General features: G+C 55.2%; 1 protein-coding gene across 3 annotated transcripts in view; it reads left to right on the forward strand.

The window, feature by feature from the left end:
• CPNE5 (copine 5) overlaps positions 1-13,533 on the forward strand; it is a 190,540-nt gene that overhangs the window by 138,968 nt on the left and 38,039 nt on the right. For 2 of the 3 annotated variants that reach the window (XM_077839213.1, XM_077839215.1), the window contains 4 exons: positions 3,404-3,450; positions 4,236-4,417; positions 7,692-7,819; positions 8,498-8,600. In XM_077839213.1, coding sequence (XP_077695339.1) covers positions 3,404-3,450; positions 4,236-4,417; positions 7,692-7,819; positions 8,498-8,600 — 460 coding nt within the window. Of the gene's footprint in view, positions 1-3,403; positions 3,451-4,235; positions 4,418-7,691; positions 7,820-8,497; positions 8,614-13,533 lie in introns of all 3 variants that reach the window. The other variant, XM_077839214.1, reaches the window with a different exon arrangement.

The following is a 13,533-nucleotide window of genomic DNA, read 5'->3' on the forward strand; positions in this document are numbered from 1 at the left end:
CCCTTTCAGCCATCACTCCTTCTCAGTGCCAGCACTATCTACCCCTCAGCCCCACGAGGCACAGGGAGGTCAAGCCATTTTACACACATCCCAGGATGATAGTCCAGAGGTGACAAGGGATACATTTGATCTGTGTATTTGTCGGAGGTTTAATAAAACACTCCACAGGTGGGGACTGGCCTGCTCCTGCAGGTGGAGCAGTGATCCGCGTGCCAGGACTCCTGGGTTCCTTTCCCAGCTCTGCACTGTGGTGGGGAGAGCTAGTGACTCTAGTGACTAATGAGAGCTAGTGAGTCTAGTGACTCAGGGCCAGAGGGGCCTGGCCTGGCTCAGCTACGGCCTTGCTCTGTAACTCCTCACAAGCCTTGTGCTCTGGCAGCTCAGCTTGACACTCCTCAGAGGGGCCTGGGCTCAGCAGCTGCCGTTAACGATCACGCCTCTGAGGTGTCTCAAGTTGGACACGTCAAATTTCGGCCCTAGGAGTCAGATCTTTGGTGGGTTTAAATCAGCGTCACGCCCCTGACTTCACTGTAGCGGCTGATTCACACCAGCGGCAGCTGGACCTTAGTTTATAACATCTCCCTAATCCTGATGGGATTTGAGCATAAGGGGCCTGATTCTTCTCTCACACTGGTGTAACACTACTGCTTTCAGTGGGGTCACTCCTGATTTACCCCAGGGTCAGTAAAAGAGGAGCTGGGCCCAGTGGGATTAGGGTGGGTAAGCGGGGAATTGGGCCCAGTGGGATTACTCCTGATTTACACCAGGGTGAGTGAGTGAGGAATTGGGCCCAGTGGGATTACTCCTGATTTACACCAGAGTGGGTAAGAGGGGAATTGGGCCTAGTGGGATTACTCCTGATTTACACCAGGATGAGTGAGAGAGGAATCAAGCCTAATAAGATTACTCCTGATTTACACCAGGGCGGGTAAGAGGGGAATGGGGCCCAGTGGGATTACTTCTGATTTACACCAGTGTGGGTAAAAGGGGAATCAGGCCCAGTGGGGTTACTCCTGATTTACACCCGGGGAGGAGAATCAAACCCATACTTTCATTGTCATCTCATCCATTCAACCAAACCACTTCTCTGGAGCGGGGCTGGGGTGAGAGGAAGATGCCTGCATTCACAAACACTGCTGATTGACTCGTGGGGTACAGTCTCCTTAGTTGCCTAATTAATGTAGCCGATTAAAACCTTGCCATGACTAACGTGCCTGGTCCGGCGGCCGCAGAGTCAGCGTTGCTGTTGAGTAGCAGGCCGAGGCAGAAGGGGACGGGCATGGACAGCGGGTATAATAGGCGTTAGCACAGCCGTCTCTGCTGCCCCACACGTGGGCTGTGGTGCCCCCCTCCCCGCCTCTTCCCCTCCCTGCTCTGGCCCTTCCCCGAGGCTCCCACGGCTTGCTGCTGCTGCCTGGGGTGAATCTTCCTCCTCTCCTCTCCCCCACCCCAGCCCCTTCCCCTTCCCCCCCTCGGAGGTCCCCACAGCTGCAGGCCGCGTCTCTCGCGGGGCGCGGGGGGGAGTGTGAGAATGCGAGTGGGGAGTCAGTGGCAGACGGGGGGAGTGAGGAGGTGAGCAGAGGGGATCCCCGACTAACTTTACACAGTGAAAAAGCCTTCCAGAGACCGAGTAGCAGAGATCACTGGACTGTTACAGAGCCATGACAGTGGTAATGAACCCATCTGACAGGCATTCGCCAGCGCCCAGGGAGCCTTTGGCCACGTTCCGCTGGCTTTTCTATTGGAGGAAAATCTGTTATTGGGGTTAAAACCAGTTTCCCAACGCCGACGCCTCAGTGAGTCTCTGTGCCCAGAAGTAACTGCCTGGCTCAAGGAAGAGCTGCCATAGCCAGTGTGTTTATTTCTTGATCTAGTCGTTTTATTCAAACCCAGTTGAAGTAAACGAGCCTGGCAGGGAATTCTGGGTAAGGAAGGTGATTAAACTGCTGCCCTAATGCCGGCTGCCACCGACAAGCACTTTCCAAAAGAAGAGATTAGGCTTCAGGGTGGCACAGGCAGCCTGGTGCTTCGTCTCTCTGTATGGCGTATACCAAACTCCCTGCCACGCAGAGGAGAATCTGTCTGGCAATTCGGCTACACCTGGTGCCTTGGGGAATGTTATTAGTGCTTTAAGGTGAAAAGGGGAGAGGGTGTCACGGGGGGGTGCAGCAGCAGGTAAGGAGGCGAGCGGGGAGCCATCTGCACAGCAGGTGGGGGGGGGGTCTGGTGGGGGGGAAAGGGTCTGGCGGGGGTGGGGTGAGGAGGCCAGCAGCAGGTGGGCGAGCAGCAGGCAAGCGGGGGAGGAGATGATTGGAGGGGTGTGTGAAGAGGTGAGTGGCAAATCAGGGGTGGGGCCTGCTGCAGAGCAGGGGTGGAGTGGGGGTAGGACTGTGGGCGGAAGAGGCAGGACAAGGAGCTCGCCTCCCCCAGGGGAAATTTCACCCGCCACCAATGGGGACATGGCTGGTGTGCCAGTCACTGCAGACAATCCTATGTACTCAGTCCACACTTACCCCTTCTGTGCAGGGCGAGTAGGGAATTCATAGACCCCGGAGCTGGTTCTCACCTGGCTGCTGCTGTGGTCATGGGATGATTTCTGGGTGCGTGGGAGCAGCTCGCTGATCTGACAGAGCGAGTGTGGGCTCCTCTCCCGGGCTCCTTTCCCAGTCTTCTCTCTACAAGGCCTGATCCTGCAAAATGCTGGGAAATACCAGGGGCTGTGGGTGCTCAGTACCTCTCTGGCTCAAGCCAGGGGATGAGAGCACAGGTGGGCACCAGGAAATGGACCCAGCTTGAGAGTCAAAGGCAAGGCTGTAAAACAACCCAAGAGGGAGCTCCGCACTCCTGGTCAGACAGGCAGAATTGCTCAGCTCAGCTTCCGTTGTTCTAAGCCCAGCTTCAGCTGTGAGCAGTTCTGGCCACTAACGTGTCTCTTATTGACTCAGGCCCCCCTTTATCTCCCTGAGCGAAGCTGCTGTCTCCAGTCGCTTTGAGGCTCGGCTGGGGTGAAATGCGATGTGCGGGTGCAGTGCCCAGGTGAGAACCTGGCCACTGGCTCGATGACTCCATTCTCCCTGCTTAGATCCCCTCGAAGCTCTCCCCACCTGCTGCACTGGGGAGATGTTAACAAAGGCCATTGGGAGCTCGCTTGGCTGCCAGTTTCCCATGGATTTGCTCAGCTGTGCATTGCCACCTGTGACATCTGTGCATCAAGAGACTGCAGGTGAGAGCAGCACAGTTTGAATCTCCGTCTGAGCTCTTCCAAACAAGCCAGGGTGTCAAGGCCTGGCGACTCGTTTGGGAACATTAGCCCCATCGAGGGTGGAGTCTGAACAGAATGCCTGCAGAATCTGCACCAGCCTGCCAGAGCTTCTGACTAATGGTGTCATTGTCCCCTTTTCAGGACACAGATCAATTTCACAGTGGCCATTGACTTCACAGCTTCCAATGGTGAGTTCTACCAGATTAACCGTACTAATGTTCCCTGAAGCATGGTCAGTCTCTGTTCAGACAGCTAGTGGCTGCTCAGACAATACATTACACTAAACCCCTCTGAGATACTATGTATTTATTGCACAGTCGTTCATTCCCCATAAAGGCCTGTGAAATCAATAGTTATTTTATGACTGTTGAGCACTTGTTAAATCTGTCGATAGGTATTAGGTATCCTTACAGGGATGAGGTTTTATACTATTAACGAACAAGTGTCCTGCCCAGACACCTGGGGCCTGGTTCTGTTCTGATTTAGAGCAGTTTGATACCAGCATCACTCCACTGGCCTCCGCAGAGTTACTCCTCATTTACACAGGTGGAGGTGAGAGCTGGATCTTGGCCCTTGGGTCACCATGTTTTCTCAAGCCACCCAGGCCAAATCCCATGGACATCAATGAGGGTTGGACTCACCTCACTGGTATTATTGATTATTTATATTGCCATAGTGACTAGTAGCCGCGATCCTGGCCCAGGACCCCATGGTGCAAGGTGCTGTACAAACAGAACAAAAGCACAGTCCCTGCCCCACACAGCTGACAATCGCTCTCTTATGTCAGTTTCCCCCCTACAGTGACAGAGGAATTACTCTTGACTTCCCTTGGTGTGTGTGAGAATCAGGCCCTGAGTAAAGACTTCAGTCCATCAGCTGACCTGACAAATACACATGCCCCCCCCAAACCCCCACTGCTTTGCCCATGTGCTGCTGCCTGCTGGTCTGTGTGACCCTTCTCTCTCTCCGTCAGGCAACCCCTCGCAATCCACCTCCCTGCACTACATGAACCCGTACCAGCTCAACGCCTACGCCATGGCGCTGAAGGCGGTGGGCGAGATCATCCAGGACTACGACAGTGACAAGATGTTCCCCGCACTTGGGTTCGGAGCCAAAATCCCTCCTGACGGGCACGTGTCCCACGAGTTCCCCCTGGTACTGCCATCCCCTTCGAATCGCTCTACCACTTAGGGCAGGTCTACACTACCAGCTGGCATCAGCACAGCTGAGCTGCTCTCGAGCTGCTGGTGAAGGCGTGCCACGCCAACGGGAGAGAGCTCTCCTCTTGGGTTCATAACTCCACCTCCGTGAGAGGCGGTGGCTATTGCAGCAGGGCGGTCACCCCGCTTGGGTTAAAAACAGCCCTGGGAAAGGGCTGCCCCGGGGAGCCAATCACAAGCGGGCTTGAGGGAGCCAATCAGGGTATAAGAAGGGCGCCTGGGGAGACAGAAGTCAGAAGGATGGAGCTGCTTGGGAGAGACGGGGTCCCTTGGACAGAGCAGGGCTGGGGAAGGGCAGGCTGGCCAGGCGACCTCCCAGGCTGAGGCCTTGCAGCAAAGGCCTGAGGACGGACTAGGGCTGCAGGGAGACAGCCAGGCCAAGAAAAGCAGCAGGTCCAACCCCCTTGCCAGCGATGAGTGGCCATTTCAGACTGCAGCCTGCCCCTGAGAGAAGGGGCTAGATGACGACTGGCAGTAGCCACTGAGACAAGCTGAGTAGGGGCGGGGCGGGCAAACTTTTTGGCCTGAGGGCCACATCAGGTTTCCAAAATTGTATGGAGGGCTGGTTAGGGGAGGCTGTGTGCCTCCCCAACAGCCAGGCATAGCCTGGCCCCTATCTGATCCCCCCCTGCTTCTTGCCCCCTGATGGCCCTGCCTGGGACTCCTACCCCATCCAATCCCCCCTGTCCCCGGATGGCCCCCCGGGACTCCTGCCCCATCCACCCCTCCCTGACCACCCCTGGAACCCCTGCCCCTGACTGCCCCCCACTGCCCCATCCAACCCCTCTTCTCATTCCTGACTGCCCCCCCCCGGGACCCCTGCCCCATCCAACCACCCTTCTCCCTGTCTGCCCCCCACTGCCCCATCCAACCCCCCCTTTCCTTCCTGACTGCCCCCCCGGGACCCCTGCCCCCATCCAACCACCCTTCTCCCTGTCTCCTGACTGCCCCCCACTGTCCCATCCAACCCCTCTTCTCATTCCTGACTGCCCCCCCCCGGGACCCCTGCCCCATCCAACCACCCTTCTCCCTGTCCCCTGACTGCCCCCTGCTGCCCCATCCAACCCCCCCTTTCCTTCCTGACTGCCCCCCTGGGACCCCTGCCCCCATTCAACCCTTCTGTTTCCTGCCCTCTGACTGCCCCGACCCCTCAAACTTCCCTGCCCTCTATCCAACCGCCCCCCCCCCCCGCCCCCTTCCCGTGCTGCCCGGAGCACCGGGTCAGGCTGGGCTCTGCAGCTGTGCTGCCCCAGGAGCCCCCACCCCCCCACTCCCCCAGCCCGGAGCATGGCGCGCTGAGGCTGCGGGGGAGGGGGAACAGTGCGGGAGGGGCCGGGGACGAGCCTCCCTGCCAGGAGCTCCGGGGCTGGGCAGGGGAGTCCGCGGGCTGTAGTTTGCCCACCTCTGTTATAGGGGGTTGTGGTTCCCCTGGGAGGGGAGACCCCGAGGGTGGGGGCATTGCTGTGGGGTAGCACCCGTGGGCAAGCGGCACTGGGGTCCGGGAGGGACATGGGGCCCGAGGTGGTGGAGACAACAGGGCAGGTCCCTGCGGGTGAGAAACCGGCCAGAGGAGGGCGCGCCTGAGCTGGATGAGCTAATTCCCAGAGTGCCAGCAGGAGGCGCCGTCCGGTGAGGGCCCTGCCCTGCTACAGCTATGCCGGTGCCGTGGGTCGGTCAGGATGACGGCGTCGCTCCGCGGGTGAGGGTTAAGCACACACCTGAGCCGCGTGGTTTCGCCGAAGTAGCCCTGCCGTGGTCACCAGCGCGTAGACAGCCTCTTTTCCGGCCTCTGCAGCCATGCGCGGAAGTGACAGGCCTCGCTCCTGTCCGGCAGGCGGTCTGGCCAGAGCCCGAAAGAGCAACCCCGTGAGGTACTGAGCACCCTCAGCTCCTGCCGGCTGCGATGGTGTGGATGGTGCTCAGCGCCTGACAGGATCAGGCCCTTAGTGGGGGTTAGGGCGTGTCTGGCACCACCTCCCCACTAGTCTGACCCCCTGGTTAGACCAGCCAGTCCGTGTGATCCCCGAGCAGACTTGCCGGAGGTGCCTCCGCAGAGCAGCCAACGCTGATCAGAGCCCGTGACTGTGGCGCGGCCTGACGGGTCTCCGAGTGCTTGGTCGGCCCTAGCGGAGCCTCAGTGGGTCCCTCTGCACAGCCGCCGCGGCGAGGCCCAGAGCCGGGCTCAGCAGGCTCGGGCTTGTGCTGCGGCTCTCAAAACATCTGGGTAGATGCTTGGGCTCCGACGCCCGCCCCCCTCCCGTAGGCTTCATAGAATCATAGAATCATAGAAGGTTAGTGTTGGAAGGGACCTCAGGAGGTCATCTAGTCCAACCCCCTGCTTGAAGCAGGACCAATCCCCAATTTTTGCACCAGATCCCTAAATGGCCCCCTCAAGGATTGAACTCACAACCCTGGGTTTAGCAGGCCAATGCTCAAAGAGCCCGAGCACCAGCCCCAGTCCAGTCGTCTACACAAAGTTGGCGCACAAGCCGAGTGTGTCGACCCTGGGCTCTGAGCCATGCTGCTCTGGGCTTCCACGAGGCCTCTGTGGCTTGGCCTTAGCCGGCCAAACGGCCATGATCACCAAGGGCAGGAGCATAGCTGCTCTGAGGACAGGACAATGGATTTCCCATGGGGAGGGAATAAAAATTTGAGCAGGGAAACCTGGTTTTTCTTAGTGAGTCTCTTCCCAGTCCCTGCTGGAGAAGGGACATAGCTGCTGTCTCCCCACCCCCACCCCCAGGAGAGAGCTTCCCTCCTTACAGCATGGGGGAGGTAACTCCGGTGACTCCCTGAGCCCCACTCTCTGGAGATGCCAGCTAGGGACTGAGCCTCAGCAATGGAAGCCATTTCAGTGCCAGAGCTGGGTCTCCTGGGTTCTATTCCCACCTCATGGATGTACTCTATTTGTCCTTGGTTAAGCCAAGTCCCCTCTCTGTGCCTCAGTTTCCCCACCAGGAACATGGGGATGATGGTGCTTTTAAAGTAGTTTGAGATCCTAGGATGGAAACGCTAAGTGTTATCATCACTGTTCCTCTGAGGCCATAGGGTAACCCCTTCAGGTGATTCCTCCCAGCACTGTGGGGAATTCCTCACATTTCTCTGGCCAGCGCTCCAAGCCGGGCTCTGGGAAATAAAAGTGGGGGGATGGGGAATGACTCCCCTGTTTGGGAACCCCCCCCTCACTGCCCTTCCTCCCTCTCTCTCAGAACGGCAACACCGACAACCCCTACTGCAGCGGGATTGAGGGCATTTTAGAAGCCTATCACAAGAGCCTCAAGACTGTCCAGCTGTATGGCCCAACTAACTTTGCCCCGGTAGTCAACCATGTGGCCAGGTACATCCAGCTAGTGCATTGACTCGGTGGCAGTATCCCACAGCCCAGCTTGCTCGGTCACCCCTCCCTGGGCCAGAAGTGGGCTGGTGGTACCCACCAGAGAGCTATGGCAGTGTCTGCATAGAATGGCCAACTGGGAGCAGCAAAAGAGTCAAGAGCTGTTTGATCACAGCCAGAGCCGGGAAGGAGCTAGCCAGGGCAGTGGATCCTCCAGGGCTGTGTCCAATACATGTGTATGTCTCAAGCCCTGGGTTCCAGGAGCATGGTGTGTATTTATGTCACTCCCTGGCCTGGGTCAAGGCCCATGTTTAACACCCCGCAGCTGGACTAGCAGGGATGTGCCCCAGGAGAATCGTGGCTTGGGTAAATGGTGTCACAGCCCAGCTCTCTTGGGAGCTCACGTGGCCCCTGGGCAACAGCAGAAACGGGGGTTACGTTTGGGGGCAGGGAGAGGAGGAGGGGGACTCCCCTTGGGGAGCTCTAATCTTGCCACAGAAATCTCCCAAACTGGGAAATTGGAGAAGCTGCTCTGTACCACAGACCTGGGGACAAATTCCCCATGGGGTCACTGGAGTTACCCCAGGGATGAACATGGCCCAGGGCAGCAAGGTTAGAGTCCCTAATCCCCGGTACCCACCCCCCAGAAGCCTACTCTCACATGAACATCCTCCCATCCAGGTACGCCACCACTGAACAGGACGGCTCCCAGTACTTCGTGCTCCTGATCATCACGGACGGGGTGATATCGGACATGGCCCAGACGAAGGAAGCCATCGTCAATGTGAGTAGCAGGGGTTCTGCTCACCTGCGGTGCCACCAGTATCCTGCAGCACACCAAGCCAATGTCTGCCCGAGTGCCACTCACTCGGACGGACGGAAAGTAACATCAAGCGAGCAGATGTTACTAGACCCGCTAAGGCTGATGGCTTCTGCAGAATCCCAGTGAGGTTTGTCAAGCTCTGTCTAGCCTCATGTGGAGGTAATGGAGCTCAAGATTAGCCCCTGTCTCCAGAGGTTCCCTAAATTCTGTCAGCCCAGTGTCCCAGGTACCAGAGAGCTCAGAGGCTGCTGTGGCTGTCGACAGACAGGTGGCTATAACAACCTGGGGACTCGGTCTGTGCCCTCATCACTTGGGTGCCCAACCTCCCTCTGTGCCCACTAATGGGCACAGTTGGAAGCTTTGGCCTTTTCCCTTAGCTAGAGGCGTTGACTTAGGGCAGCAGTGATTGCATAACAACCCTGTGCGAATGCAGAGACCCGACTGTGATATTTGTCATTGTCATAGGAAGTGATTAGTACTAGCTCCATGGGACAAGCCAGCCAAATCCACACCTTTAGAACAAATGCTACACATGCCGTGCAGTCAGAAAGTCACCCCTACAGGGTCACCTCCTCCCCAGGCTTGTAATCTCCTACTGTCCCTTCCTGTACCACAAAGAGAGATTGTAAGTGAATACGGGTAATGAGGCATAAAAGTCAGAAAGGGTTACGAGAAAAATAAAGACAAAATGCTACTGGTGCCTAAATGAACAAACTCTACTAAATTCAAAGCAAAGTTTTCTCATCCCATGTTTCCGCCGTCTGACTGGACAAACTTCTTAGGTCAGGATCCCACCCCCGAGTCCAACGACTGCTTCCTTTGTCATTTCAGGTGCAGTAAATGTGATGGGCAGGGGGAGTGAGAGATGTTTGGGATTTTTTTCCCTCCATTTTATAGTTTCAGTCCCTCTCTTGAAAAACATTCCCAGCTGAGAACTAGGAGACCAAGACTCTGTGTGGAAGGATGTTCCCCGCTGCTTTTTTCTCACCTGTTTGAGCTTCCTTTGTTTCCATTGCTGCTTGACAGCTCTGTGTACTGCTTACATGCAACTGAAGCAGAGCACACACTCCTTTGCCTAGGACAGATGTGTTTGCCAGCCTCAGTTTGGAACATGTGGTAATAACACCATACAGGGGAATCTTATAACTTCACATACAGTGCTGCCAGACACATTTTACCAGGACCATACTGATCTGCAAATTATGAGTTTTCAAATGATACCTTGCAAGGTGTACTTTGTACAAAGATTATTACAATAAAGTGTGAACACAGGAATACATTCTGTCTCACTTCCTTCCTTTGCCCCAGACCTGAGCTCCCAGTGCCAGAGTGCTGTTCCCATCTCCCTTATATTCAGGGTGGAATCTAAAGAACCATTTCAGCCCCAGTGAATCATCAGATATTAATTTGCACTGGCATTCCAAGATCTGCTAACGATAGGACAATGGGAAAACACTATTACTGATGGAAATTTTGAATAACTTGATCATGTGTGTACCTGTGAGGTTTCACAGGATTTGAACACACGTCTGCAGCCCTTCAGGTGGGCAGTGACTCTACTCCACCCCAGGCAGCCTTGGCATAGCCATTAATAATGCACCAGACATCCTGGGAGACCAGTCACTATGGGAAGTGCCGCCCATGGTAGATGACTGTCAGCCTCTCCCATGACTGCTGATTGGCCCAGAGCCACCAGGTAAGCCTGGAGGGAGTACCAGGAAGTGACAGTGCATCAAGGCAGATCGTGACCTGCTGCTGAGATAGATCCTGCCTCACTCTGGGTTGCTGTTCCCCTTGCCTCATTCCTCCTTCCTCACCCTGCCTCTGGTTCCTGGCTCTTGACCCCTGGTTCCGGACCTCAGATATCGACTCAACCTCGACCTCCTCCAACTCTGACCCTGGACCTGACTGCGCACATCCCGGTCCCTGGCAGTTTGCACAGATGACTCTGACGCAGGGAAGAAAGGTAAGCAGCAGGATACGGACCCTGGACTTCAGGAAAGCAGACTTCGACTCCCTCAGGGAACGGATGGCCAGGATCCCCTGGGGGACTAACTTGAAGGGGAAAGGAGTCCAGGAGAGCTGGCTGTATTTCAAGGAATCCCTGTTGAGGTTACAGGGACAAACCATCCCAATGAGTCGAAAGAATAGTAAATATGGCAGGCGACCAGCTTGGCTTAATGGTGAAATCCTAGCGGATCTTAAACATAAAAAAGAAGCTTACAAGAAGTGGAAGTTTGGACATATGACCAGGGAAGAGTATAAAAATATTGCTCGGGCATGTAGGAATGAAATCAGGAGGGCCAAATAGCACCTGGAGCTGCAGCTAGCGAGAGATGTCAAGAGTAACAAGAAGGGTTTTTTCAGGTATGTTGGCAACAAGAAGAAAACCAAGGAAAGTGTGGGCCCCTTACTGAATGAGGGAGGCAACCTAGTGACAGAGGATGTGGAAAAAGCTAATGTACTCAATGCTTTTTTTGCCTCTGTTTTCACTAACAAGGTCAGCTCCCAGACTGCTGTGCTGGGCATCACAAAATGGGGAAGAGATGGCCAGCCCTCTGTGGAGATAGAGGTGGTTAGGGACTATTTAGAAAAGCTGGACGTGCACAAGTCCATGGGGCCGGACGAGTTGCATCCGAGAGTGCTGAAGGAATTGGCGGATGTGATTGCAGAGCCATTGGCCATTATCTTTGAAAACTCGTGGCGAACCGGGGAAGTCCCGGATGACTGGAAAAAGGCTAATGTAGTGCCAATCTTTAAAAAAGGGAAGAAGGAGGATCCTGGGAACTACAGGCCAGTCAGCCTCACCTCAGTCCCTGGAAAAATCATGGAGCAGGTCCTCAAAGAATCAATCCTGAAGTACTTGCATGAGAGGAAAGTGATCAGGAACAGCCAGCATGGATTCACCAAGGGAAGGTCATGCCTGACTAATCTAATCGCCTTTTATGATGAGATTACTGGTTCTGTGGATGAAGGAAAAGCAGTGGATGTATTGTTTCTTGACTTTAGCAAAGCTTTTGACACGGTCTCCCACAGTATTCTTGTCAGCAAGTTAAGGAAGTATGGGCTGGATGAATGCACTATAAGGTGGGTAGAAAGCTGGCTAGATTGTCGGGCTCAACGGGTAGTGATCAATGGCTCCATGTCTAGTTGGCAGCCGGTATCAAGTGGAGTGCCCCAAGGGTCGGTCCTGGGGCCAGTTTTGTTCAATATCTTCATAAATGATCTGGAGGATGGTGTGGATTGCACTCTCAGCAAATTTGCGGATGATACTAAACTGGGAGGAGTGGTTGATACACCGGAGGGCAGGGATAGGATACAGAAGGACCTAGACAAATTGGAGGATTGGGCCAAAAGAAATCTGATGAGGTTCAATAAGGATAAGTGCAGGGTCCTGCACTTAGGATGGAAGAATCCAATGCACCGCCACAGACTAGGGACCGAATGGCTAGGCAGCAGTTCTGCGGAAAAGGACCTAGGGGTGACAGTGGACGAGAAGCTGGATATGAGTCAGCAGTGTGCCCGTGTTGCCAAGAAGGCCAATGGCATTTTGGGATGTATAAGTAGGGGCATAGCGAGCAGATCGAGGGACGTGATCGTTCCCCTCTATTCGACATTGGTGAGGCCTCATCTGGAGTACTGTGTCCAGTTTTGGGCCCCACACTACAAGAAGGATGTGGATAAATTGGAGAGAGTCCAGCGAAGGGCAACAAAAATGATTAGGGGTCTAGAACACATGACTTATGAGGAGAGGCTGAGGGAGCTGGGATTGTTTAGCCTGCAGAAGAGAAGAATGAGGGGGGATTTGATAGCTGCTTTCAACTACCTGAAAGGGGGTTCCAAAGAGGATGGCTCTAGTCTGTTCTCAGTGGTAGCAGATGACAGAACGAGGAGTAATGGTCTCAAGTTGCAGTGGGGGAGGTTTAGATTGGATATTAGGAAAAACTTTTTCACTATGAGGGTGGTGAAACACTGGAATGCGTTACCTAGGGAGGTGGTAGAATCTCCTTCCTTAGAGGTTTTTAAGGTCAGTCTTGACAAAGCCCTGGCTGGGATGATTTAACTGGGAATTGGTCCTGCTTCGAGCAGGGGGTTGGACTAGATGACCTTCAGGGGTCCCTTCCAACCCTGATATTCTATGATTCTATGACCCTGCACAGCCTGTGCCCCAGTGGGGACATGGAGGTAGCGAGCAGTCCATTGCCCAGCCAGCCCCCAGAAGCACCAGATCCCTGGGCACAGATCACCCACATAGAAGCTGAGGTTTCAGCTCCATGGCCACAGACAGCACAATGTTGCTCAGAAAACCAGGCCCTCCATGGGTAGGCACAGGTGATGGCCCCACCACTTGAGCCAGCCCCGTGATGCCTCTAGTGCAGCAATCGATGGAGACTGCCAAAAATTCAGGGGTTTGCTTAATTAGTGCTGTCTATTGTTTCTGCTCTGCTCCCGGACTGACTCCACAAAGCAGGCCAAGGTGGGGCTGGTAGCTAGTTTACTGACTGGTGAGGCACTGGATTGGGCCTCTCCCCTGCTCAAGCAGACTAGTCGGGCACTGATGGACTGGAGCACCCTCCTCTGAGCCTTTTCCACAATTGCTGATGACCCTCTCAGCATGCGATCGGCCAAAGCCTCCCCAAGGAAGCTGCGGCAGCAACAGGGGCCAGCCCCCCTCATCCACGGCACACTTCATGGCTTGTGGCCAACACCAAGTGGCACAAGGTGGCCCAGTTGTACCAGTTCCAGTGGGGATTAAGCAAAGAGTGAGTTAGCATGGGCAAAAGTCCCTGTGGACCTGGACACCTCCATTGATCTGGCCATCCTCATTGACAACCAGATACATGCGCTGAGGGAGGAAAAGAGGGGTAGAACATGCCCCCACGCCCTGTTCTAG

This window comes from Eretmochelys imbricata, chromosome 21 (assembly GCF_965152235.1).
Source record: "Eretmochelys imbricata isolate rEreImb1 chromosome 21, rEreImb1.hap1, whole genome shotgun sequence".
In the NCBI taxonomy this organism is placed as follows: Eukaryota; Metazoa; Chordata; order Testudines; family Cheloniidae; genus Eretmochelys; species Eretmochelys imbricata.